This window comes from Oncorhynchus masou, chromosome 11 (assembly GCF_036934945.1).
Source record: "Oncorhynchus masou masou isolate Uvic2021 chromosome 11, UVic_Omas_1.1, whole genome shotgun sequence".
Lineage (NCBI taxonomy): Eukaryota > Metazoa > Chordata > Actinopteri > Salmoniformes > Salmonidae > Oncorhynchus > Oncorhynchus masou.
The window spans coordinates 28256262-28280233 of record NC_088222.1 but is presented as its reverse complement, the minus strand read 5'-3'; the positions used below and the strand labels follow the sequence as shown (position 1 = coordinate 28280233).

Genomic DNA, 23972 nt, shown 5'->3' with positions numbered 1-23972 from the left:
GTCTGGATTCCTTTTGAATGGATATCAATGATGCATTTGCGTACACAAAATGCACATCATATGAAATGGTGATTATTGTATTGATTGGAAGTGGTGTCATATGGCGGTGTCAGACCGTGTCAGAACTCGTCTGAGGTTCAATAATTGATTGGAAAAATAAATCTGCTTTATATTTATTCGATCCATTAGCCTATAAAATATAGTTCTGACTTGGTGTTTGTTGAAAATAATATGCAATGGCAATTTTTTTAAATCAAATATGCCTAACCACCCTATCCGGTGCGCCTGTCCCAAACAGTGTGTTACCCTCAAAATGGTATGATATCTTAGATTGAAAAACTGGAGTAAAATCAAATGTCGCTAGCTATATACTTATGGTATGCGGGAAATTACTTATATCGGAATCTTGTGGGGTATCCGGGCTTAAATTTAAAGTCCAGGAATTTAGTTTAGCTGCTCACGTTCAACTGGAGCTTGACAAAGGAATAACGGGTCATTGAGAATACAGGCGGAGTCCGCTGAAAAACTCATTTTGGTATGTCTTCATTGGGCTGGGTGTGGTTTTTCAGTCACCGTGCGGTTAGCAGGAAATTAAGCTCTGGATCACCACTTTGAGGCGATACAAAGAAAATAGGAAAATACGAGCAGTTTGAAAAGTTTGAAATCAAAGTTTAACTGAACTTGACGGACGATTTTCAGATTGTGCACTTTATCTAATGGACACAAGTTTTTGTTGACTCCATTGTTGCTACCATCCAATTCCTGACATCAGTGACTAAGGACAGATAACTGCGAAAATGCCGAAGACGGTGAGTAGCCTTTATTTGTGTGTGGGACCAGCTTTAAAACACTGATGTTTACATAGAAATAAGACATTATATAAAACGCTATCTTTGGTCAAAATGTAGCTTTCCAACTTGTTGTCTTGTTTGGTCGAGAAAGATAATTTAGCCCATAACAGGCTATAAAGTCAAATGTTTAAATTGATATCCTATAATTCTTCGAAAGGATATATTTGGCAGATTTAACTCAATTGGGCTACTGAATGTGTCTGACGTTGTATAGCCTATGTAGAGCCATATAGGTTCAGAAAAGGTTTAGCGCCCCTCAAATGAATGAAAAGTGTATTTTAAAACATGTATTTCATATAGGGCAGGACGATGTAGCCTATATTTTTTTTATCCAGCATCCCCTAAACTTGTTTTTATTACGAATTACAAGGAATTGATACAATGTTGCCCAACGTTCTTTTTTGTTAGGCTACCCTAGGTTTGTGTCTATCCTATGAACCGTTATATTGTGTCAAGCTATGCGCCATCGGCAATCCCCCGTTCCTTGGAACGTGATTGGCTTTTGAATGAACGTTCAAGAAGTTGAATAGACCAGCGTTGGGTTCATATCAACTCGATCCATATTCATGAATAATTATATCAGACATTTTAAATGTTGTTCAAAGTAGTCTCTAGACAACATTAACGCGTCACCGGGCCCAATTCATATCAATGTGGCCTATTAGTGTTGATTTTGTTTGCTGTAGGCCAACCGGAGGTTCCCATGGCCCATTCGATGACGTTGTGTTTGTCTTTGTGGTACCCCGTAGTACAATAGCTAGCCTATGCACTCTTCAACAGTTGACTCTCATGTTATCCTGTCCTATAGGCCTGCTATTGAGTGATGGAGGTTAGATCACTTGCATTGTGCTCTATCAAAGTATAGGCTATTCTAGGAGGTACAGTATCTAGAAATGTAGGTTCTTAAAGTTTGATCTATGGCAAACCTTAGCCTAGAAGATTACCAGGCCTGCGTGATTTAGATATTTGCTATATTTATTATGTTTTACCTTTATTTACCTAGGCAAGCCAGTTAAAATAACACATTCTTATTTTCAATGACAGGACGAATTTGTTTTTACCCTGTCACCTCCGGGATTCGATATTGCAACCTTCCGGTTTCTAATAGTCGAACGCTCTAACCACTAGGCTACCTGCCGCCCAATATAGAAACCACTGGATCAGTTCTATTAATGTTAAATAGCATTGCATTTGTAATTTATTTGATTTCTACGTTATCTTAATCAAGTATTTACTCCAAATTAGGAACAATGAATAAAACACTCTGTATAGCATCATATTTTAGGTCAGGATGTCAGACATGAGGATTTTAAAAATATGTTTTGCTTAATCAGTCACTGTGATCAAATGCACCCCAGGTAATGACAGTAAAATAATGTGCAGTATTGTGACATTTAGCTTTTAAGAATCAATTGTGAACGCATGAGAAGATTATAGTTGTATTTATTTTAATCTGTATTTATGTATTAACATGTCTTTTCACAGCAGTCATCCATGTGTCCCCCTACCATTAGTGTAGGCTTTGGATGTGCTTCTTTTGGCAATTTTACAGCTTCCCAAGGAACTGTAATCTAGTGACTCAAGGTTTCTGAGATTGCGTCAGTTACTTTTGAGCCATTTCCTGGCCTGCAGTCTCTTGACGCTGCCACTGAAAGCCTTATTTGGTGTTTCACAGCACAGACTCCCCCTTCTCCGTCCTGCGCAATTGCACGTTCCTCAGCCAGTGTTTCACCATTTAGGTTTTTAAGCACTTCTCCAGGCCACCCCATATCACACACCAAATTGACTCCTGTCTCATTTTCCAGATAATGTCATAATGCATATGTTACGATATGCTATTTTACATCAATCAATTGTATTATATTCACAAGACCCTCTCATCACTAAAAAGGTACTTGCAGTCTGGTTAATTTTATTTCAGATGTACCTTTAGACTCTAGAACTCTACACATCACTAATACATGTGTTATTCAGTGATGTTGCTTTCCTTCAGAACTACGATATTCTAATCAACAGCAATTTCTACTTACTACTGTCCAGTGAAGTGAAATACTATATTGGCATGAGTATAATTCTGTTAGTTGAAAAGCCTTAGTTCTTCACAAGCAACAAATAACAGAACCAAGTGAAGTGGAAAGTCCAGTGGTATGTAAGAAGGGGATTAAGCAGCTCTGTAAACGCACATAGCAGAGCTGAGATTAACAATTTGTAATAAACTAAGCTACCGGTGGTAGAGTGTATGAAAGGCAGAAATTATGCGAACCTTTGGGGGCTTCAGCCCGTAAATGGAGGGTAACTGTGCAGCAGCTCTGAAACATCTCTCTGGCTGCAGAAAACCAACCAGTGAGTTGTCTTTTGTTGTTGTTTTGGTGTGTTTTTGAGTTGATTTAGATGAGGTTTGTTAAAAACAGAAATTTATTTTTTACATAGGATCTCACCCTAGGTTAACATAAATCACTGCACTATTACTACGTTGGTAAGTGAACAGTAATGATTGTGATAACGACCGCATCAATTTGTACTGATAAGTGGTTGCTTTAAGGTGTTTGATTTACAAAGGACCTTGCATTATCTGCGATTCATGAACCTGATTTGAAAAAGGGCAAGTCATAGTACAGTGAGGTTAACTAACTTAAAACTAATATAAGACTCGCAATCACATTCAATCTGAACAAATATCAACATAATTGAAATTCTTATATTGATTCTGAAAAACGGTCTATAGTGGAAGTTTATAACATTATCGCTCTACGGAGAGTAGCTTTAGCAGTTTGAGGCTAACCTCATTCTCAGAATTAAACCAAGAGAGAGGTTTTCGTTCTGCATTAGTGCCTGTGGCTCTAATCTTCCTGTTCATGATTTTGACCTAAAAACATACTATGAATACTTTTCTAATTGATTGTATTCCATTTGTGTATGTGAATATGTTTGTGAATGGTTAACATTCACCTCCAACGCAGATACAAGTATGTGTGATCAACAATCTAACAACATAGTATAAGAATTATCCATCAGTTCAGTTCCTGATTTCCACATATTTATGATTTTTAAATCCCGTTCAAAGTGCATTTCAATCAGATGTCTTGAGGGGATGCAGTTGAAGGAGACATTCCAACATTTTGGAAAGAGAATTTGGAAAGTGGAAAATGTCACTTCCTTTTTTCCCCAGTGATTGGTGTCCCAATTTATAATAATTTGGGTACTTTACTGAAATACAGTCTATAGCTAATATTTGTTCTAGCTTTGTTTGCTCCTCAGTATGACCCAACGCCCTTTACAAGACAGAAAAGGCATTGAATGTTCCCAAGACAGAGTGGAAACATTAACATCGTGATTTTGTAGCACATACAAATGAAACATTATAGAGTCTTATTAAAGGAGGCCTGGGTAAAGGCCTTTGTAGACTGTACAATTTTAGCCGTCTTATGCCACGATTTTGCTGTCTCAGACAAAATTTCCATGGCGTGGGCAAATTCTTATGTCGGAAACAATTGTTGGATGTCTTCGCTCGTTCAGTGTGGCATGGTCTCGGTCTGCCGATTTAAGTATCACTACATTCGGTCGTACACGTTTTGCCTTCATCGTGTAGTGTGGCTGGTGTTACGAGCCGATCCCGATGACTGACCAATAGTAACACCGCCGGCATTGTATGTACACAATAATGCGATTAGTGTAAATAGTCAGAATAATAAATAGTTAGATTTAAACTTTTACATGCTGTGCAAGAATAACGATTTCCCTAATGGTCTTGTTTACATGATATATCTGAAATCAGGCTTGGGGAGGGATTTTGATAAATAACTTTTTTTTATCTTTCTTTTTTTTTAATCTACCACGCTATTTTGGGGAAGCCTATTTATTTCTAAAATGCATACTTTCAGTTTTTTCAAACTCACCTCACTCGCATAGAGAGAGTCTTGCGCTGCTGGCACATGCGCAGATCAAATACCGCTGAAGCCTTGCAAGTCAATCGCAGAATATGACAAAAGAACTTAAGGAAATCAAACAATCTGTCCAGTTAAAAAAGAGATGTTTTTACCTTTATTTGACTAGGCAAGTCAGTTAAGAACAAATTATTTTTTTTCAATGATAGTCTAGGTTAACGATGGATCGCTTGGGGATTTAATCTTGTAACCTTCCGGTTACTAGTACAACACTCTAACCACTAGGCTACCTGCCACCCCTAGGTTGATAGCCTTCCTACAAGGTATTCATCTATGTATTACATTTTGTTCATGTTTTGTGAGGAATCAGCCACAAAACTATCATTGGTCCTGTTACTGAGAGTGATGTTTTGCTGCTGTTCTAATAATAGTGTGTGAGAAGTGTTCTGAGTTCTAGCCATGCGATACACACCCTTACCAGGCAGAACTGCCCAATCGTAGTTATTTTTTTCCTGTGTGAGATGAACTATTTTTACCCAGGAAAGGCACTTCTTAACAACCCTTGACTGGTAGCCAAGGACCTGTATGCCTGAACTACACAATGAAATAATGTCTAATCAGTAGGCTATGTCATGTTAAGCAGTTCGTTTGGTTGACTGGGAAAATAAAGTATAGTGTTGAGAGAAATTATAAAAGTGGTATGATTTAGGGCAGTGGTTCCCAACCTTTTTCAGTAACTGTACCAGCAACAACATTTTGGTCTGCCTGAAGAACCCCCTCATGTGCATTTTACCAGTAAGCCTATGGTCACGAGTCTTCTCAAGTACCTTCTGTAGATAGGCCAAGTAACCCCATGGGTCCTAGTACCCCTGGTTGGGAACCATTGATTTAGGGGATTCCTCAAAACAGTGATGCAAATAAATGTTTAACATGGTGACAGAGGCACAATGTGGGACTTACATGCAAATCTACTCTCAATGCCTTACTAGGTCTTGTAATTTAGTGTCATTTAACAAATCTTAGTCACTGAAATTAGATTAAACTCACAGCCACTGCAGTTAGATTCAACTCACATTTGTGGTGTGGCTCAGTTCATAGAGTAAACCATAAAAGGAATAGCTATGGTGTTAAAGGCTTTGGGGTTTTGATCTACTTTGTTTTCGAGGTTGGTTCTGTTTGGGTGTGGCTTTCCCAGATTGGATGAGTTACACCTGTTGCCTTGTTAAACATGTTTAAGCTTCACCTGTGCTGGCACAGGTGATATTTTAGCGCTGTAGAGCCTATGTGCCAGTTGGCATGAGGCAAATCTAGTGTGTGTGTGTGTGTGTGTGTGTGTGTGTGTGTGTGTGTGTGTGTGTGTGTGTGTGTGTGTGTGTGTGTGTGTGTGTTAAGACTCCAGTTTGCTTGGCCAGCATTCAGTAGGTACCCCCATGGATGCCTTTCAGAATCCATTTTAAAACCCCACTTGGTGTCGGTTTGTTTGTCAGTAATTCATTTGTTAGTTCCCTTTTCATGTTGAGCGATGGTTTTTGGTTGGTTATTGGGGAACTTAACAAAATGGGGGCTCAGCCAGGAAGGATCATTGTTTGCTATGAGTATGGTAGTCACTCCAATCACCTCTGAAGTGTTACTGTGCCCAGATATTTGAGTTTTCAAAATGCACTTTTGTTTGAGGGTTTGTCACTGACAACCACTCAGGTGGGTTATAAAATTTGTGAAATCAGTGGAAAGTTGCATAAAAACTCACACTGTAAATAAAAATAAATATGGACTTTTATTTGCAAGCATTTGTGGGGAACCCTACTTGGGAGGTACTGGATAAAATGTACAAAAGCAAATCTGCTCATCATTGCAAAGCATTATGTGACAGTGGCAACTGCCGATTCAAAAGCACTAGTCAAAGAGTTAATCACTACTGTTTTAGTGGAAGAGGAAATCCTCGTGGAGAGGGAGGATGATGAGAAGGGTCCTACGGATGGTGGAATACACCCTGTAGAGGTGCAACTGTGAGAGGTAGAACTAAAGGCAAGATTGAAGCAACAGAGATTAGAGTTCGAGCACACCATTCAGTTAAAACCGATAGCACTGTTGGCCACCAAAGCAGCACCAGAAGTGGATGCCCTCACAATCAAGTCAGGCCATGATCCTCCACCCTCAACAGAGTTTAATCTTGGTCGGCTTGTACCGCCTTTCAAGGAAAAGGAGGTGGTGGTATATTATACTATGAGTGGATTGCCACGTCGCTAGAATGGCTGCGCAATATCTGGTTCTCCCTTTACAAAGTGTTTTTGTGGGGAAATCTCTGAAAGTGTACGGTGCTTTATCTCTTGAACAGAGTTCAGATTATGACACTGTTAAAGCTGCTATCTTTCTGGCTTAAGAGTTGGTCCCAGAGGCATACAGACAACAGATCAGTAAATTACGAAAGACATTAAAAAGCCATGTTTAGTTCTCAAGGGAACCAGCATGTCTTTTTGATCAGTGGTGTTGTTCTCAAGAGGTCAAGGTCCTTCAAGAGTTAAAGGCACTCCTACCACTCAAGTAGTTCAAGATTTGCCTTCACGAAAGGGTTGCTACCTACATTTATGAGCACAAGGATCTCACTCTTGAGAAAGATGCAGTCCTTGCAGATGAGTTTGTGTTGACACATAAAACTACCTTCACAAACAAAGCACCCAGTAGTTATTCCTACACAAAAAGCAATCTAGAGAAGTCACCTCCCTCTGTGAGGTTTAAGTATTTTCTGCAGTGCCCAAAGACAAGGCAGAAAACTTGTGCTTTGTATCTGCGAGTTTGTCACTACTGCCGTGACAAAGGACACATTGTCTCTGTGTCCTAAGTTGAAACAGAAAAATGAGAGAAAAACTGTTTCTTTTTGTGGGATCACTCCAGCCCGTTAGGTCTCTGGCTGGGACTGGTTTATCGCCTAAACAAGGTTTTGGATTATACTGTTCTCAAAACTTTTGAGTTTTAGGCAGCTATTATATATATAAATATGAATATGAAAAATATAATATAGCATTTTTTTGTGCCTGTTTTGTCTTGTACAATAGACTGGCAGCAAATACCGGGTTTATATTAGAGAAGGTGATTCATTTAAAGTAGTGTCGCATTTAAGTTGATCTTGTTGTGAAATGGGAGTTTTTTTCTGTTGGTGGTGAACAAACTTGTCCAAAAAAATACATGGTATACATTTGTTGTCTTAAGGGGGAAGATGTTATAGGCTTTGGGATTTCGACTTTGAGTTTGTGGCTTGCCTTGATTGGAATCATCCTTGCTGGTCAGGATGTGTTGCACCTCGTTAATCACCTGCTGGCACAGGTGATATTTAAAAGCTGCAAAGCCAGTGTTCCAGTTGGCACGAGAGATGTTGGAAGAGCTAGACTTCTGTTTAACACTCCTGCTTTAAGTTTAATTCGACACTTTTTATTTTTTTGCCATTTGGTTTGATTGATGTTTATTTTCACTCCCTAACCTAAGTTGGCGTGTGTTCTTTTCTTTTAGTTTATCAAGCAAATCTACGGGAGCGTCCATTGTGGATGTATATTTAAGACCCTAGTCGAGGTTGATTGGTCAGCATTCAGTGGATGCCTTTCAGAACCCATTTTAAACCCCCACCTGGTTTTGTTTTGTTTGTCAGTGACTCGTTTGTTAGTTACCTTTTTATGTTGAGCAACGATTTTTGGTTGGTTATTGGGAAACGTGACAATGGCAATAGACAGATATAGGCCCTAACTTGTTTACAAACATAAGTTATCAGTATAGCCTGCAAGTGCACATAAAGCTTAATTTCACTGGTAGAAGTTGCCGGAACATGGAAAGAGGAAATGAAACATTCAGCTAACCACTCCCTAGAAAACTGGACCTTCATTTTGTGTGAAATAAAAAGTTGATTTATTAATCTCTCCCCTACAACATTAGATAACACCTTTGAGATGTGTTCAGATCTTGTTTAGTCATACATTTTAAGAAAACAAGGAACTCAACTATGCACTGTAAAGTGGCATAGAATTTGTTTGAGAACTAACCATGTTAAATGTTTGTACTAATTACTTGTAGATGGCAGGATGTGTCTGGGTCATTTGAGGTTAATGTTCATAGTAGTTAGCTCCTGCTCCTACAGGCCTCGGTCCAGTCACAGCTCCACTCTACAGCCCTCTACTCTGTGGGCCACATCAGTCCAGCCACTCCAGTCTGCTCTGTGCTGCCGGTGATGACAGGAAGTGGCAGGGTGACAAGTGGAATGACCAGCAAATGGGGCCTGCTGACACAAAGGGGAAAGAACGCAGCCCTAATCAGCCACACAGCTGGGAAATAAAGCATGCCATTGTGGCTCAGCTCAGGCGTGGGCCGCAGCCCTGCTCAGTTATCCCCCCCCCCCCACACACACACACACCCATGTCATCTCTGAGAGGACAGAACATGGAGCCGTGTCAATATAGCTTTATTAATCACTCACAGCGTGGGATGGAAATATGTTTAGGGTGCATAGCAGGAGGAAGCTTGTACCCCAAGAGGCAGGCAGCATACACTAATTTGTTGCATTCCTTTTATGGGCATATTACATTTGTTTCTAGTTCATACTGGCTGTAAAACTGCTGTGAGTGTTGGGCCATGATGTTGTGGTCTAAAGACTGAGGTATCCATGATGGCTAGCTCATCAGGTTTTGTATGCCTGCTGCTATATAAATCATTCTAGAAATAAGGGCCACTTTTCCTAATTCCACTTTTGTAATTACAAAAATAGCAGAACTTGCAATTACAAAATGATCACGTTATTATCGTGTCACTAGAACAGTCTAAGAGCAACTTTTTATCATAATTACGCATAGGCCTACAGTGAATGTCATATGAGGGCAAAACAGTGGGATAGAGAGCGACAAGTCCTTTTTGCATGCACGTGTGTATGGATGTTAAGAAATCAAAAAGAGAAATTGTGCTGGTGCAATCACTGAGCACACGTTAACTCTGAGAGAAAGGCAGGCAAGCAGCAATGTGATGCATTACAGGATGTAATGTCAGTGAGCTCCATGTTGGGCGGGCCACCCTCGCTTTGCGAGGCCCAGCTACCAGAGGATGTGGTTACTTCCTGTAGTGAAGCAGCTCGGTAGAGAGAGAGAGTGAGCTGGGGGACAACATGTTCACTTAGCACGCTAAAACCCCCAAAGTATTTCTGCTACATTTAGAGAGATATACTCATCACTATTGCCAGATGCAAAACTATTTAATTTGACACAGTATCAGTATAGTAACTGTAGGAAGTTTTTATTTCTGTGTGAAATCTACTCCGATTAAATTCTGTTTAAAATTCTGTTAGTGTAGTGGACAAGTTTTATCGCATCATTGAGATAAAAATATTTATTTCCCCTTTGGTTTCTGTGAAGTCAGTGTGCCTCTTTTTCCAATATAAGCTAATAATACCTCATTGTGGCAGGAATTGGTGCACTGTCTCCCTCAGCGGGTTTCCTGCAATTGTTTTTTCCAGGGTTTGAGGCTGATCAATCATTTTTAGTCTAGCACCTCCCCTTGTGCAATCATCTGTACCAGGCACGGAAAATGGCCTCTCTCCCACATTGTACATCTTTGAAATATTGTAATTGTCTGCCCCACCCTCCCCTCTCTCTAGTGAGTAAGGGAGTTGAAATGATCATGCATACAGTCGTGGAAAAAAGTATTTAGTCAGCCACCAATTGTGCAAGTTCTCCCACTTAAAAAAGATGAGAGAGGCCTATAATGTTCATCATAGGTACACTTCAACTATGACAGACAAAATTAGAAAAAAAAATTCCAGAAAATCACATTGTAGGGTTTTTAATTAATTTATTTGCAAATTATGGTGGAAAATAAGTATTTGGTCAATAACAAAAGTTTATCTCAATACTTTGTTATATACTCTTTGTTGGCAATGACAGAGGTCAAACATTTTCTGTAAGTCTTGACAAGGTTTTCACACACTGTTTCTGGTATTTTGGCCCATTCCTCCATGCAGATCTCCTCTTGAGCAGTGATGTTTTGGTGCTGTTGCTGGGCAACACAGACTTTCAACTCCCTCCAAAGATATTCTATGGGGTTGAGATCTGGAGACTGGCTAGGCCACTCCAGGACCTTGAAATGCTTCTTACGAAGCCACTCCTTTGTTGCCCGGGCAGTGTGTTTGGGATCATTGTCATGCTGAAAGACCCAGCCACGTTTCATCTTCAATGCCCTTGCTGATGGAAGGAGGTTTTCACTCAAAATCTCACGATGCATGGCCCCATTCATTCTTTCCTTTACACGGATCAGTCGTCCTTGTCCCTTTGCAGAAAAACAGCCCCAAAGCATGTTGTTTCCACCCCCATGCTTCACAGTAGGTATGGTGTTCTTTGGATGTAACTCAGCATTCTTTGTCCTCCAAACACGACGAGTTGAGTTTTTAACAAAAAGTTATATTTTGGTTTCATCTGACCATATGACATTCTCCCAATCTTCTTCTGGATCATCCAAATGCTATCTAGCAAACTTCAGACGGCCTGGACATGTACTGGCTTAAGCAGGGGGACACGTCTGGCACTGCAGGATTTGAGTCCCTGGCGGCATAGTGTGTTACTGATGGTAGGCTTTGGTCCCAGCTGTTACTTTGGTCCCAGCTCTCTGCAGGTCATTCACTAGGTCCCCCTGTGTTGTTCTGGGATTTCTGCTCACCGCTCTTGTGATCATTTTGACCCCGCGGGGTGAAATCTTGCGTGGAGCCCCAGATCGAGGGAGATTATCAGTGGTCTTGTATGTCTTCCATTTCCTAATAAATGCTCCCACAGTTGATTTCTTCAAACCAAGCTGCTTACCTATTGCAGATTCAGTCTTCCCAGCCTGGTGCAGGTATAGAATTTTGTTTCTGGTGTCCTTTGACAGCTCTTTGGTCTTGGCCATAGTGGAGTTTGGAGTGTGACTGTTTGAGGTTGTGGACAGGTGTCTTTTATACTGATGACAAGTTCAAACAGGTGCCATTAATACAGGTAACGAGTGGTGGACAGATGAGCCTCTTAAAGAAGAAGTTACAGGTCTGTGAGAGCCAGAAATATTGCTTGTTTGTAGGTGACCAAGTATTTATTTTTCCACCATAATTTGCAAATAAATTCATTAAAAATCCTACAATGTGATTTTCTGGATTTTTTTTCTAATTTTGTCTGTCATAGTTGAAGTGTACCCATGATGAAAATTACAGGCCTCTCTCATCTTTTTAAGTGGGAGAACATGCACATTTGGTGGCTGACAATATACTTTTTTTGCCCCACTGTATTACTCTCAAAGGAGTATACCCAAAGAAAATTTTATAGAGTAGTATGGACATGCAACAGCTCTCAAATAAAGACAAAAATGTTTCACACTGCTTTGAAAAAAGTAATGGTTGAGTGTTAGTCTCAGATATCCCAGACCTGGGAACAACGTAAGCTAGGCAAAGGCACTGGAGCATTGGAACATTGCCGGAAGCAACCCAACTGAAAAACTAGATGAATATCTGCCTAAATTGTTGTATTATGGCTTTTGCTTACCGCCTGATGAAAGCAGTATTTGGAACCTAACGTACTATGATGACTTTGCTGCCTGCTCTTTGGTAATATGTTCAGTAGTTATCAGTTTACAAACCACTGACATTTTGGATTAAACATATCTGACACCCACATAAGCAACATTTTTCTCTGAAAGTATGTGTGTCCACCCTGCTATAACCATAAATATTTCACGAGATGTAGACAATTATAAATTACACTGCCAAAATGTTTAATCAAATAAAGATTTTGCCAAGTAAGTGTGCTCATATGCCTGGCCCAAGTTGTCATGTAGGTGCACTCCTACACTGCTGTGAAACTCTACTGCCTCCGGTCATGGAATGAGGGTTCATTCTAATGCTTATGAGGCCTATTCCCCATTGATCAATCCCAAAACTAAATTGTGCATATAAATGTACATACATGTATATATTTATTAGCATAAATCATAAGTAAGTAACTCTAACAGTCTCTAATCAATGTAGTCTGCTCCAACATGCTATTGATTCTCAATCTCGAATTCTCAGAGGCATCTAACTCGATAATCACATTTGTTGTAAATTAGGTACACCGACGACACATGTAACTTTTTTTAAATGGAATTCACTGGTTGTCAGTAACAGCTTACTAACTAATTTTGGTTTCTTCAACAGATTAGTGTGCGAGTTACCACGATGGATGCAGAGTTGGAGTTTGCCATCCAGCCCAACACAACAGGAAAGCAACTCTTCGACCAGGTAAGAACAATGCTTGCTCTGCTGAAACATGCTAATGGTTTTGCCTCCTCGGTGGCAAATGACATGGTCTTGTGGTGCTTTTCTTCTAATGCTAATCAGTCTACATTGAAAGCTGGGGAATGGAAGCCCAGTTGTGGGACTGGAGTGAATGGTTTATTTTTCTAGGAACTCTCACTCTCTCGCTGTTCTTCTCATTGAGTCAAGCTGTTCGCTATGGCATATGCCCGAGAGCAAAACATTTTTAAGGGGCTCCTGAAGATTTTTATTATATATGTATTTATATCTACAGTACCAGTCAAAAGTTTGGACACCAACTCATCCCAGGTTTTTCTTGATGTTTACTATTTTATTATCAAGGCAAAGGGTGGCAACTTTGAAGAATCTCAAATCTAAAATATATTTTGATTTGTTTCACACTTTTTTGGTTACTACATGATCCCATATGGGTTATTTCATGGTTTTGATGTCTTCATAATTATTCTACAATGTAGAAAATAGTAAAAATAAAGAAAAACCCTTAAATGAGTGTGTGTGTCTGAACTTTTGACTGGGACTGTACATGATTTAATGAAAAACAGTAAACATACACATTTAATAACAGACTCATAAAAACAATCAAGCAATAGTTAACATACACAGCATTGTTTCACATTTTGTAATAACCGACTTATAAACAGAGTCATGCAATAGGCTACAGCTGGCTTCACAGCCTCCTGGGGAAACTCGACTTATTGTAGCCTCACGTGGAGGAAAGGTTAGTGGAGGAACATGTCCGCTTCTGCTGCAGGGTTCGCTGTAAAATATTACACCTTGTAGCGGTGCTTTGGAGTTGCCATTAAACTCCCTACCCACCCTAAGCTTACCCATCTCAACTCAAGGGTGGCTCAATCAAATCAGTGTAGAACTGGATGATTTGCAGGCAGTGGTAGTGTGTTTAAACACTGTCTTCTATATGGGAAACACCCCCACCAACTCCTCCCCAAGGCTATTTACACAGCAGATGTGTCTCCTCCATGAGTGGTCATCAGTCCCTAGCTGTCTCAAGCTGTTCTACGATGCCTGTCTGTGTGAGGAGAGGAGAGAGGAGAGGTTGGTGCTTGGCAAGCCGTTTTGTTCACACCAGTGTTAAAGTGGCTCTCTTAGACACAAACTTGCCATGGCTGTATGGCAGGCCAGCCCGGCCTAAGATTACGTCTCTATCGTTTTAGCAGAGTCACTCCATCACCAATTGTATTTTGGTTGCTGTCCCTATCTCACTTCATGCTTATAATCACACATATATTTTTTATTTGTTTCTATTACTTTTATTATTCTGAATTTTTAAACTTAATGTGGACTTTGCTGTCCAGACATATCTGTGTTAGGACAGCCACAGACCCCTCTAAGTGGCATTTGATGTAGTGGGCATTCTGGGCAGGGGACTGGATGACTCACTCCACAACCATTAGATAAGATTACAGAGTTTCCCCTCTATTTTTACTCAGGCAATCAGAGCTGTATCGGGCAACAATGCTGAAGCACTAAGTTTAATATGAGACTTAATTCTTATTTCAATCTGGTTATGATTGTTGTAATACATAAAATGGGTGCCTTTCACAAGTTAGCATATTGGATCTAAAGCCTCTGTTTGTTTGTGTGTGTGTGAGAGAGATGATCTACTCATATAACAAAAAAAGAGTACCAATGTCTAGGGTAGAAGATGAAGAGTTAAGTTATGTTGAGAAAGTTTAAACTGCTCTTCTACACGTAGGTCCATGCAATTACTCTTAGGAAATGGCTGCCAACTGTATTATTTTGGGCATTAGGTTTAGCTTAGAAATGGTTATTTGATACAGTGTTAGTTTGAAACTGAAAATGAAATATAAAATGTAAAAGATAAGTAAAATATCTATGCACTCAGCGAAGATGATTCTGTATTCATACTTCAGTAAAAGTGCTTTAATATAACTCTAAAGAAAGACGAAACTAAAGACTATTAGATCGTCATATTCTTTTCAATTAATGACTCAACCATCATGCACCATTACCGACAGTAAATTAAAACCTGACATGAAACAAGAATGTCGCATAACACTGTTTTCACAGACAATTTAACACAATTAACCCCTATTGAGAGCTAGCTTACGTTAAAAAAATTGTGTTCTAAGGTTGTGAAGACAATCGGACTGCGGGAGGTGTGGTTCTTCGGACTGCAGTACCAGGATACAAAAGGTTTCTCAACCTGGCTCAAGCTTAATAAGAAGGTGAGTGCCTCCATTTGAACAAGGATATAGTGAACAAGGCTTCTATGCCACCTTACACTCTTAAAAGTAAACATGCCTGGAAAATACTTTTTGGGTTGCCACCCCGGAGGAACATTTCCAGTTGAAAAAGGTTCCTCAAGGAACCACTGTGTAAAGATCAAACCTGAACCTTTTTGATAATATATTGTAGCGGTGGCAGCCTATCAGATTGGAGCCGTGGCTTACTGTAGGCGTTGCTTTCAGATAGTTGTTTTTGGTCACCCGTAAATGTCATTCCTGTTCATTGTCTTAAGTTTGTACACTGCATATTAAAATGTTCCTTGAATATTTATGCATATTACATATTCTAATATAATATTAATGATATTAACATTGCTGATTACATACAGTAATATAGTGGAAACTATTCCAACTTTCGGATTTGCATAGGTTCTTAAGGAACTCATACATCTGTGTTAGCCTCATTGAAGCTACAAAACTGTCAGTGTTCAACCTTAATCTTTTCTGTTGTATTGTCATCACATTAACAGGAATTACATTTACTCTAACGGATAGCCCAAAAAATCTTAAAGCCACACCCCTACTAAGCCACGCCTCCACTCCAGGGTTTATGCAGGAACATGTTGCTACATTGAATCCATAATGGTTCCTCCAAGAACCCCTCAACTCACCGAAGGTGCAAATATGAACCATTGACGAGCAATGGTTCTTTGAGGAACTCCAGGGGTTCCTTTAGGATCTCTAGGGTTCCTCTAGTCACCACTAATTCTAAGAGTGTAGGTAAAAGAGAAACTGCTCCTGGTGCCTCCACTCAGCTGTATGACCCCTGACCCTAGGTGACTGCCCAGGATGTGAGGAAGGAAAGCCCACTACTGTTCAAGTTCCGCGGAAAGTTCTTCCCTGAGGACGTGTCAGAGGAGCTGATCCAGGAGGCCACCCAGAGGCTGTTCTTCTTGCAGGTGAAGGAGGGGATCCTCAACGATGACATTTACTGCCCCCCGGAGACTGCTGTGCTGCTGGCCTCCTACGCTGTGCAGGCCAAGTATGCTGACTACAACAAGGACATCCACTCGACAGGATACCTGTCCAGTGACAAACTGTTGCCTCAGAGGTAAGGCCTCCACCATCTCTAGAGTTTACATAACACCTTTTGATTGGACCTCCATACTCTCTTTACCGTAAACAGTCTATGATGGCCTACAGTTTTTGATGGTGTCATGTTTTTATGGTGTAATGTAATGTTCTCTTTTTAGAGTCCTGGACCAGCACAAGCTCAACAAGGAGCAGTGGGAGGAGAGGATCCAGGTGTGGCATGAGGAACACAAGGGCATGCTCAGGTAGTGAAACACACACACAGACACACACATTTACTTACCCCTCCTAGTTCTGTTGTTCCTGGCCTAACAAAAATCTGCAGCTGTTGGTTTCAATTGAAAGTTCTATATCTCTCTTTACAGTACAACATACCATGTGGAAAATTGCTTTAGCTTCTCTCATAGAGTGAATAGATTTGCACTCAGAGCTTGAGTATGTGAAAGCATATGCTGTGATTTTGAAGCATCTTGACAATCAGCTCTTATTGAGAATTATTTTGGCAGCTACCTTGCTGGTAGTATTTTAATAACTTAACAGCTTGTGTTTCTTCTGTGCTTAATGACTTGATTTGTTATACCCACACAGAGAGGACTCAATGATGGAGTACCTGAAGATCGCTCAGGACCTGGAGATGTACGGTGTCAACTACTTCAGCATCAAGAACAAGAAAGGATCAGAGCTATGGTTAGGAGTGGACGCCCTGGGACTCAACATTTACGAACAGAATGATAAGTGCGTGACTCATGTAGAAATGTACTCAACAGGGGTACTCACACATATGGAACTGAATGCTGTTATACGTATGCCGTACAAACTCTGGTCCAATGGTTGTTTTATGATTGTGAGGAAGTGTAAATGAGAACGCAAATATCAATGTGTTGATATCACATTTTTGCCTCAACAGGATGACACCTAAAATTGGATTCCCATGGAGTGAAATCAGGAATATTTCCTTCAATGACAAGAAGTTTGTTATCAAACCCATTGACAAGAAAGCACCAGTATGTACCACCAATGCCCTCTCTGTACTCATGGTTAATGGAATACCGTGAGATTATGGCAGAGTCAGATGCGCCCAGAGTCAGATGAGCTCGTGGATACTCATTTTATGCCTATGTGTGCAGTATGAAGGAAGTTAGAGGTAGTTTAGCGAGCCAATGCTAACGTGCGTTAGCGCAACAACGGGAAGTCTACAGATATGCTAGCATATGCAAAACTACCTCTAACTTCCTTTCTACTGCATGCAGAGGCATACAAATGGTATCCATGAGTTCATCTGACTCTGGGTAAGTATAAAAATGAACCTTGCATCTGCTAAACTGTATAAACTTTGATTTGATAAAGTTATACCGTATTTACTAGGGAGAGAAATTATTTTTGTTGCCATAATTATTTTTTTTGAAAGATTACTGATATTCACACATACTTTCTTTCCTAGGACTTTGTATTCTATGCTCCACGACTGCGCATCAACAAGCGCATTCTGGCACTCTGCATGGGCAATCATGAGCTGTATATGCGTCGCCGCAAACCAGACACCATTGAGGTACAGCAGATGAAGGCCCAGGCCAGAGAGGAGAAGAACCACAAGAAGATGGAGAGGTCAGTATCACCACCACCGCACTGTAGTTCCTGCTTACAAGACTATTTCAAGACTTCAGAGACCCGTGGTTACTCCAGCCTCTGTCTTTGTATCGTCCTTGTATCTGCCCAACAGTAATGCTCAAAAAGAAAGCTGAACATGAAGAGCATCAATTGATAATCTCTAACATTAAAATCACAGCAGTCTGTTGTGGGTGGAAAATAGTGGCCACTGGCCAGACATTATTACTTCTTCTTACTAAAGTCCCTCTAACTTCAGTAGCCATCAGAACATTGACAGATCTCTTTAGCTAATGTTTAGGTTGGCCTTTTGTCTGATAAAGAAGGCTTGAAAATGTTATGAAATTGTCCCTGTTCCCTCCCTTCTATCTCCCTGTTTACTCTACGGCCTCTGTCCACCAGGGCACTGCTGGAGAATGAAAAGAAGAAGAGAGAACTTGCTGAGAAAGAAAAGGAAAAGATTGAAAAGGAGAAGGAGGATCTTATGGAGAAACTGAAACAGATTGAGGAACAGACGAAAAAAGCTCAGCAAGGTTGGAAACCCCCTATTACTGTAGTATGAATAAATATGAGAAAACCTTATAATTTCTCTTAAAGCTTAGAGTCTTATAAGAGAGTGATTGTTCATTGCTTATTATTGATTATTGTCTAAATACAACCAACACACTGTAAAGCACTGTAAGACCTAATGTAACCTTTATTTAAGGAAGTTAGTCTTGTTGAGAGAAATTACATTTTACAAGAGAGACTTAATGAAAGCTACAGTACACGTAGTCCATTCTGTCTATTATCATCATTACTGTGTGTGTGCAGAGTTGGAGGAACAGACGCGGAAGGCTCTGGAATTGGAGCATGAGAGGAAGCGTGCTCAGGAGGAGGCGGAGCGTCTGGAGAAGGAGCGCAGGATGGCTGAGGAGGCCAAGACTGCCCTGCTCCAGCAGTCTGAGAACCAGATGAAAAACCAGGAACACTTGGCGAGTTACCCACATATTACACACATTCATCAACAGCACACGCAGTGTCAGCATGTAGCATTGTGCTACAGAGTGATGAACTATTGAGTAATGTGATGATTGTTAATTACTGTAGTTCATTTTTTGGAATAAAACAAATAAATAATTGTTTGTATTGTACAGAAACATGTATTATCATGATAGCTAAGAAAGAAAGTGAAAATAACCTATTTTTCCCACAGGCCACGGAACTGGCTGAGCTAACCTCAAAGATCTCCCTACTGGAGGATGCCAAGCAGAGGAAGGAGGATGAGGCAACGCAGTGGCAACAGAAGGTGTGGTCTCAGCTACTGCTCTCCTCATTCACTCTGACCTCCCCCACCTTCTCAAATGGTTTAGTTCCCATGTGTCATTAACTACTTCCAATGTTTCAGTAATTCATCCATTAGAACAAAGTAACCATAGCTCTGATATGCTGTTTCTATAGTTATAGCAGTTGGACTCTGTTTGTTTTAAGAGACCATACTTCAGGCACGGACACACTGGTAGCTTTTGTCAGCCGAGAGTACTTAGCATCTCTGAACAGAGTGCCAGTCGTAATTTGCAAAATGAGTGCAAAATGACGGCAGTCAGAGACGCCCACCGGCAGGGATGGTCCTTAAAACACACCTTTCCGAACGAACTGCAAACGAACAGCAGATGAACAGCAGAACGACAATCGGTGCAGTGTGTGCGCACAGCACCGAATGTGGATCTAGCGTTTGTCTCTGATTTTTCATTGTGCTGTGTTTAAGGGACCACCCGCTGTAATCGTCTGACTGACCCAAAAAATCACACGATTCTACATCATGGATGAGAGACTCTGTTCAGAAGGTGCTAAATACAATCATCCAGTAAACGCTATTGGCGCGTCTGAGCCCTCTGGTGGAGGGAATTGCTCCATTGGAGGGGCCCCTCCTCTTCTCTCCCCCTGTGTGCATGGTGACTCAAGCTGTGGGCCTGGCTGGAAGGGATGGTTTCTTTCTGTCTTTACACTAGGGAAATCCTGTTTGCCTGTGAGGATTTCTCTCACACCATTGTTATATTTGACCTATTTTCACATTTGAAAGAATGCTAATCTAAATGGCAGGTCCCAAATGTTGCGTGATTGTGCTGTCTTGATCTACCTCCCCCATTTTAATCTGAAAGATTTATGAGCTGATTGGTGCACCATACTGTCACACCCGGATATTAATGTATATGTTGGACTGTATAACTGTATAATCTTATAGAGGTCATTATAGAGGTATAGATACACTACATGACCAAAAGTATGTGGACATCTGCTCGTCGAACATCTCATTCCAAAATCATGGTTATTAATATGTAGTTGGTTCTCCATTTGCTGCTATAACAGCCCCCACTCTTCTGGGAAGGCTTTCCACTCGATGTTGGGAATATTGCTGCGGCGACTTGCTTCCATTCAGCCATAAGAGCATTAGTGAGGTCGGGCACTGATGTTGGGTGATTAGACCTGGCTCGCAGTCGGCGTTCCAATTCATCCCAAAGGTGTTCACTGGGGTTGAGGTCAGGGCTCTGTGCAAGCCAGTCAAGTTCTTCCACACCGATCTCGACAAACCATTTCTGTATGGACCTCGCTTTGTGCATGGGGGCATTGTAATGCTGAAACAGGAAAGGTCTTTCCCCAAACTGTTGCCACAAAGTCTTAAGCACAGAATCGTCTAGAATGTAATTGTATGCTGTAGTGTTAAGATTTCCCTTCACTGGAACTAAGGGTCCTAGCCCAAACCATGAAAAACAGCCCCAGACCATTATTCCTCCTCCACCAAACTTTACAGTTGGCACTATGTATTGGGGCAGGTAGCGTTCTCCTGGCATCCGCCAAACCCAGATTTGCCTGTCTGACTGCCAGATGGTGAAGTGTGATTCATCACTCCAGAAAACTCATTTCCACTGCTCCAGAGTCCAATGGCAGCAAGCATTAAACCACTCCGGCCAATGCTTTGGCAAAGCGCATAGTGATCTTAGGCTTGTGTGCGGCTGCTCGGCCATGAAAACCTATTTCATTAAGCTCCCGAAGAACAGTTATTGTGCTGACGTTGCTTCCAGGGGCAGTTTGGAACTCGGTAGTGAGTGTTCTTATCGAGGAATGGCGATTTTTACACTCTACATGCTTCAGCCCTCGGAGGTCCCGATCTGTGAGCTTGTGTGGCCTACCACTTAGCGTCTGAGCCGTTGTTGATCCTAGACCTTTCCACTTCACAATAACAGCACTTACAGTTGACCGGGGCAGCACTGACAGGGCAGAAATGTAACAAAGTGACTTATTGGAAAGGTGGCATCCTATGACGGTGCCACGTTGAAAGTCACTGAACTACTCAGTAAGGCCATTCTGCTGCCAATGTTTGTCTGTGGAGATTGCATGGCTATGTGCTCAATTTTATACACCTGTCAGCAACAGGTGCACTGAAATAGCAGAATCCACTAATTTGAAGGAGTGTCCACATACTTCTTTATATATAGTGTATTCCTTCTGCTGGGGGAAACAGAACCAGACAGGTGAAACACTGGCCAACACTGTGCTATGGTGAAACAAAATCCTTTATGGATATTATACTGAACTCGGCTAAACCCGATAGCTGATACTGTAGTTCACCTGAAGTTCACCCCTTTTTTATGTATCACATAACCTATTGATATTCCTTCTCCTGAATCAGTTCATACCATGAGTCATTAACATGAGTGGCTGCCCCCCTTAGGCCTGCATGGTACAGGAGGACCTGGAGAAGACCAAAGAGGAGCTGAAGAGCAAAATCATGGCGTCCCACATACAGGAGCCTATGCAGGCCGAGAACGAGCATGACGAGAACGACGAGACCAGCGACCAGGCCAGCGCCGAGTTCACAGGCGGTATCTCCCACAAAGACCGCAGCGAGGAGGAGCGCATGACCGAAGCCGAGAAGAACGAGCGTGTACAGCAACACCTGCAGGTGAGTGACCGACTGTGGCTGCTGCCCACATCAAATCCCCCCCAGCACTGGAGACAGATGTTTATAGGGGTTGTATCACTGTTTATTAAAGTGTAGAGATCACAAGAATGGGGCTTAGAAATGTATCATGTTATGCCTGTGTTGTTGTGTGTGCCGTAGTGAGACATGGCCATAATGTTATGTTTCCTCTACCAGGCTTTGAGCTCGGAGTTGGCCATTGCTCGGGATGAGACCAAGAAAACCGCAAATGACATCATCCACGCAGATAACGTGAAAGCGGGACGGGACAAGTACAAGACCCTCCGGCAGATTCGGTCGGGCAACACCAAGCAGCGTATAGACGAGTTTGAGTGCATGTGATGCATCTGGTTTGCAACTGCTATAGGCCCCACAGTGGTGCCATACTTGGTCCATTCATTCATTCTAGACTGCAGACACTGCCTTACACAAGCTACAGTGCCTTCTACCCAAACAAGACCAGTATACATATCAAAGAGCAACAAAAAAAAGTACAGCACAATGTATTTGAATAATGGTGCACAAATTACATTACAAGTAATGAAATAAGTGCAACAGGTAATAAGGGAGATATTTAATAAAACAGTTTAAAGTGATCAATTTTATTATAGATGGAGGATGTTTTATTGATTATCCTTTACAAGTTATTTTTAATTGATTCATTCCTCACACTGTTTTAAACTGAAAACGAACTAAATAACAACTCGATGCAGGACAGTTGCAATTTGAATTACATTATGGTTGGTCACTATTTGGGTGTCATTGTTTCAGAGCAGGTCTGTTTGTTTTGAGGTGGACCGTTAAGCATTTTCAGCAACTGAAGAGAACATCAAACTGTATTTAAATTAGCATTTTTTAATTCTAATTTTAAGCATTTAAATAGATGGTTGTCTTTCTAAGAGAAGGACATCTTTGTTTGGAAACCCCCCAGCAGTATTGCTTTTATGTAAGATTTGATTAAGTCCATTTGAATGACTCTTTATAGACCAAGTGTATCTGCTATGATGTATAGCCATGCACACTAGTAGCTGCCATGATTAGGAATTTCCTTTTGTATATCAATCTTTTGCTAAATCTTGTATTATATGGCATTTGAAGCAATATGATTCGAAGACCTGCCTTGAAAGATTTATTTTGTCATTTGGATTTTTTAATAAAACAAGTTATGTGTAAAAAGATGGATGTCTTACAGATTGTAAGTGTCCCTCTAGCCTTTTCTCAGTAAATTATATGAATGACTGGAAGCCACCAGCCAGAATTAAAACAAGGATGAATATTGTAATTCTTACAGTACTGGGCAGTGCCTTGTCATCTGCAGAATGTTTCAGCAGACCTTTGCTGCTTGAGTCTTCATTTCAACTGTCATTAAAAGTGGAAACTACACTGTTTTATGTGTTCTGTTTTCCTGTTTCCCTTATCTTTGTTTGAGCTCAGAAACTGACTGGCCATAGGTAAGTTTGGGTAAATGGCCGATGGGCAGGTCCATCTTAAGCAAAGCGGGCATGTCTAATTGGTGTTTTTGCGCAAATTTACCATTATTTAGCTAATAATGTGTGCCTCGATTAAAAATAGGCAGGTTTGTTAAAAATGACTGGGACGATTTCTGGTCCAGTCCGTCTCCTGTCTGATCTCATATGAAATCCATTGGAATATAGGTGCAGTATTCTGCAAGGACCCTAGAGGTCCTTGGTTGACCAATACATATATTTCAAACGCTTCAGAAAGTGGTTTATTCTCAGCACAATACGAAGGTAGAGTTTCAGAAATATCTTCTCTTGTTTGCATATAGACTTCTTGAATATGTTAAACTCAGAAATCAAATCCGGTTTTAGTTAACAATTTGCCAGATGACTTAACTTTGACGGTTCAGTTCAACGTAATGATTTTGAATCATTATCAAGCACTTCCGTTTCCCCGGAGTGGCCAGATATCTCATGCACATGAAGTATCAAACCAAAGAGATCCCTCTGGGCAAAACCGTACATATAATCAGTAACACTTGATATGAAGGGGGTATACATAACACATTTATGAAACCGGTCATACCACCTTTATGAGTGTTGTATCATTCAT

General features: G+C 40.8%; 1 protein-coding gene across 1 annotated transcript; it reads left to right on the top strand.

The window, feature by feature from the left end:
- Positions 1–514: 514 nt before the first annotated feature.
- On the top strand, positions 515–23287 carry LOC135548422 (moesin). The gene is made up of 13 exons (XM_064978014.1): positions 515–809; positions 12915–12998; positions 15146–15241; positions 16078–16352; positions 16495–16578; positions 16922–17068; positions 17241–17337; positions 17775–17938; positions 18341–18471; positions 18752–18912; positions 19134–19226; positions 21651–21881; positions 22077–23287. The coding sequence occupies exons 1-13, from the start codon at positions 798–800 to the stop codon at positions 22239–22241; spliced, it is 1740 nt and encodes a 579-aa protein (XP_064834086.1). The 5' UTR covers positions 515–797; the 3' UTR covers positions 22242–23287.
- The last annotated feature ends 685 nt before the right edge of the window (positions 23288–23972 follow it).

What these genes read in the sequence shown, in the direction of transcription:
- LOC135548422 (XM_064978014.1), top strand. An exon ending in GGCTCAAGCTTAATAAGAAG is followed by an intron (nt 15,242 to 16,077) that starts GTGAGTGCCTCC and finishes CCCTGACCCTAG; the next exon opens with GTGACTGCCCAGGATGTGAG. An exon ending in GTGTACAGCAACACCTGCAG is followed by an intron (nt 21,882 to 22,076) that starts GTGAGTGACCGA and finishes TTCCTCTACCAG; the next exon opens with GCTTTGAGCTCGGAGTTGGC.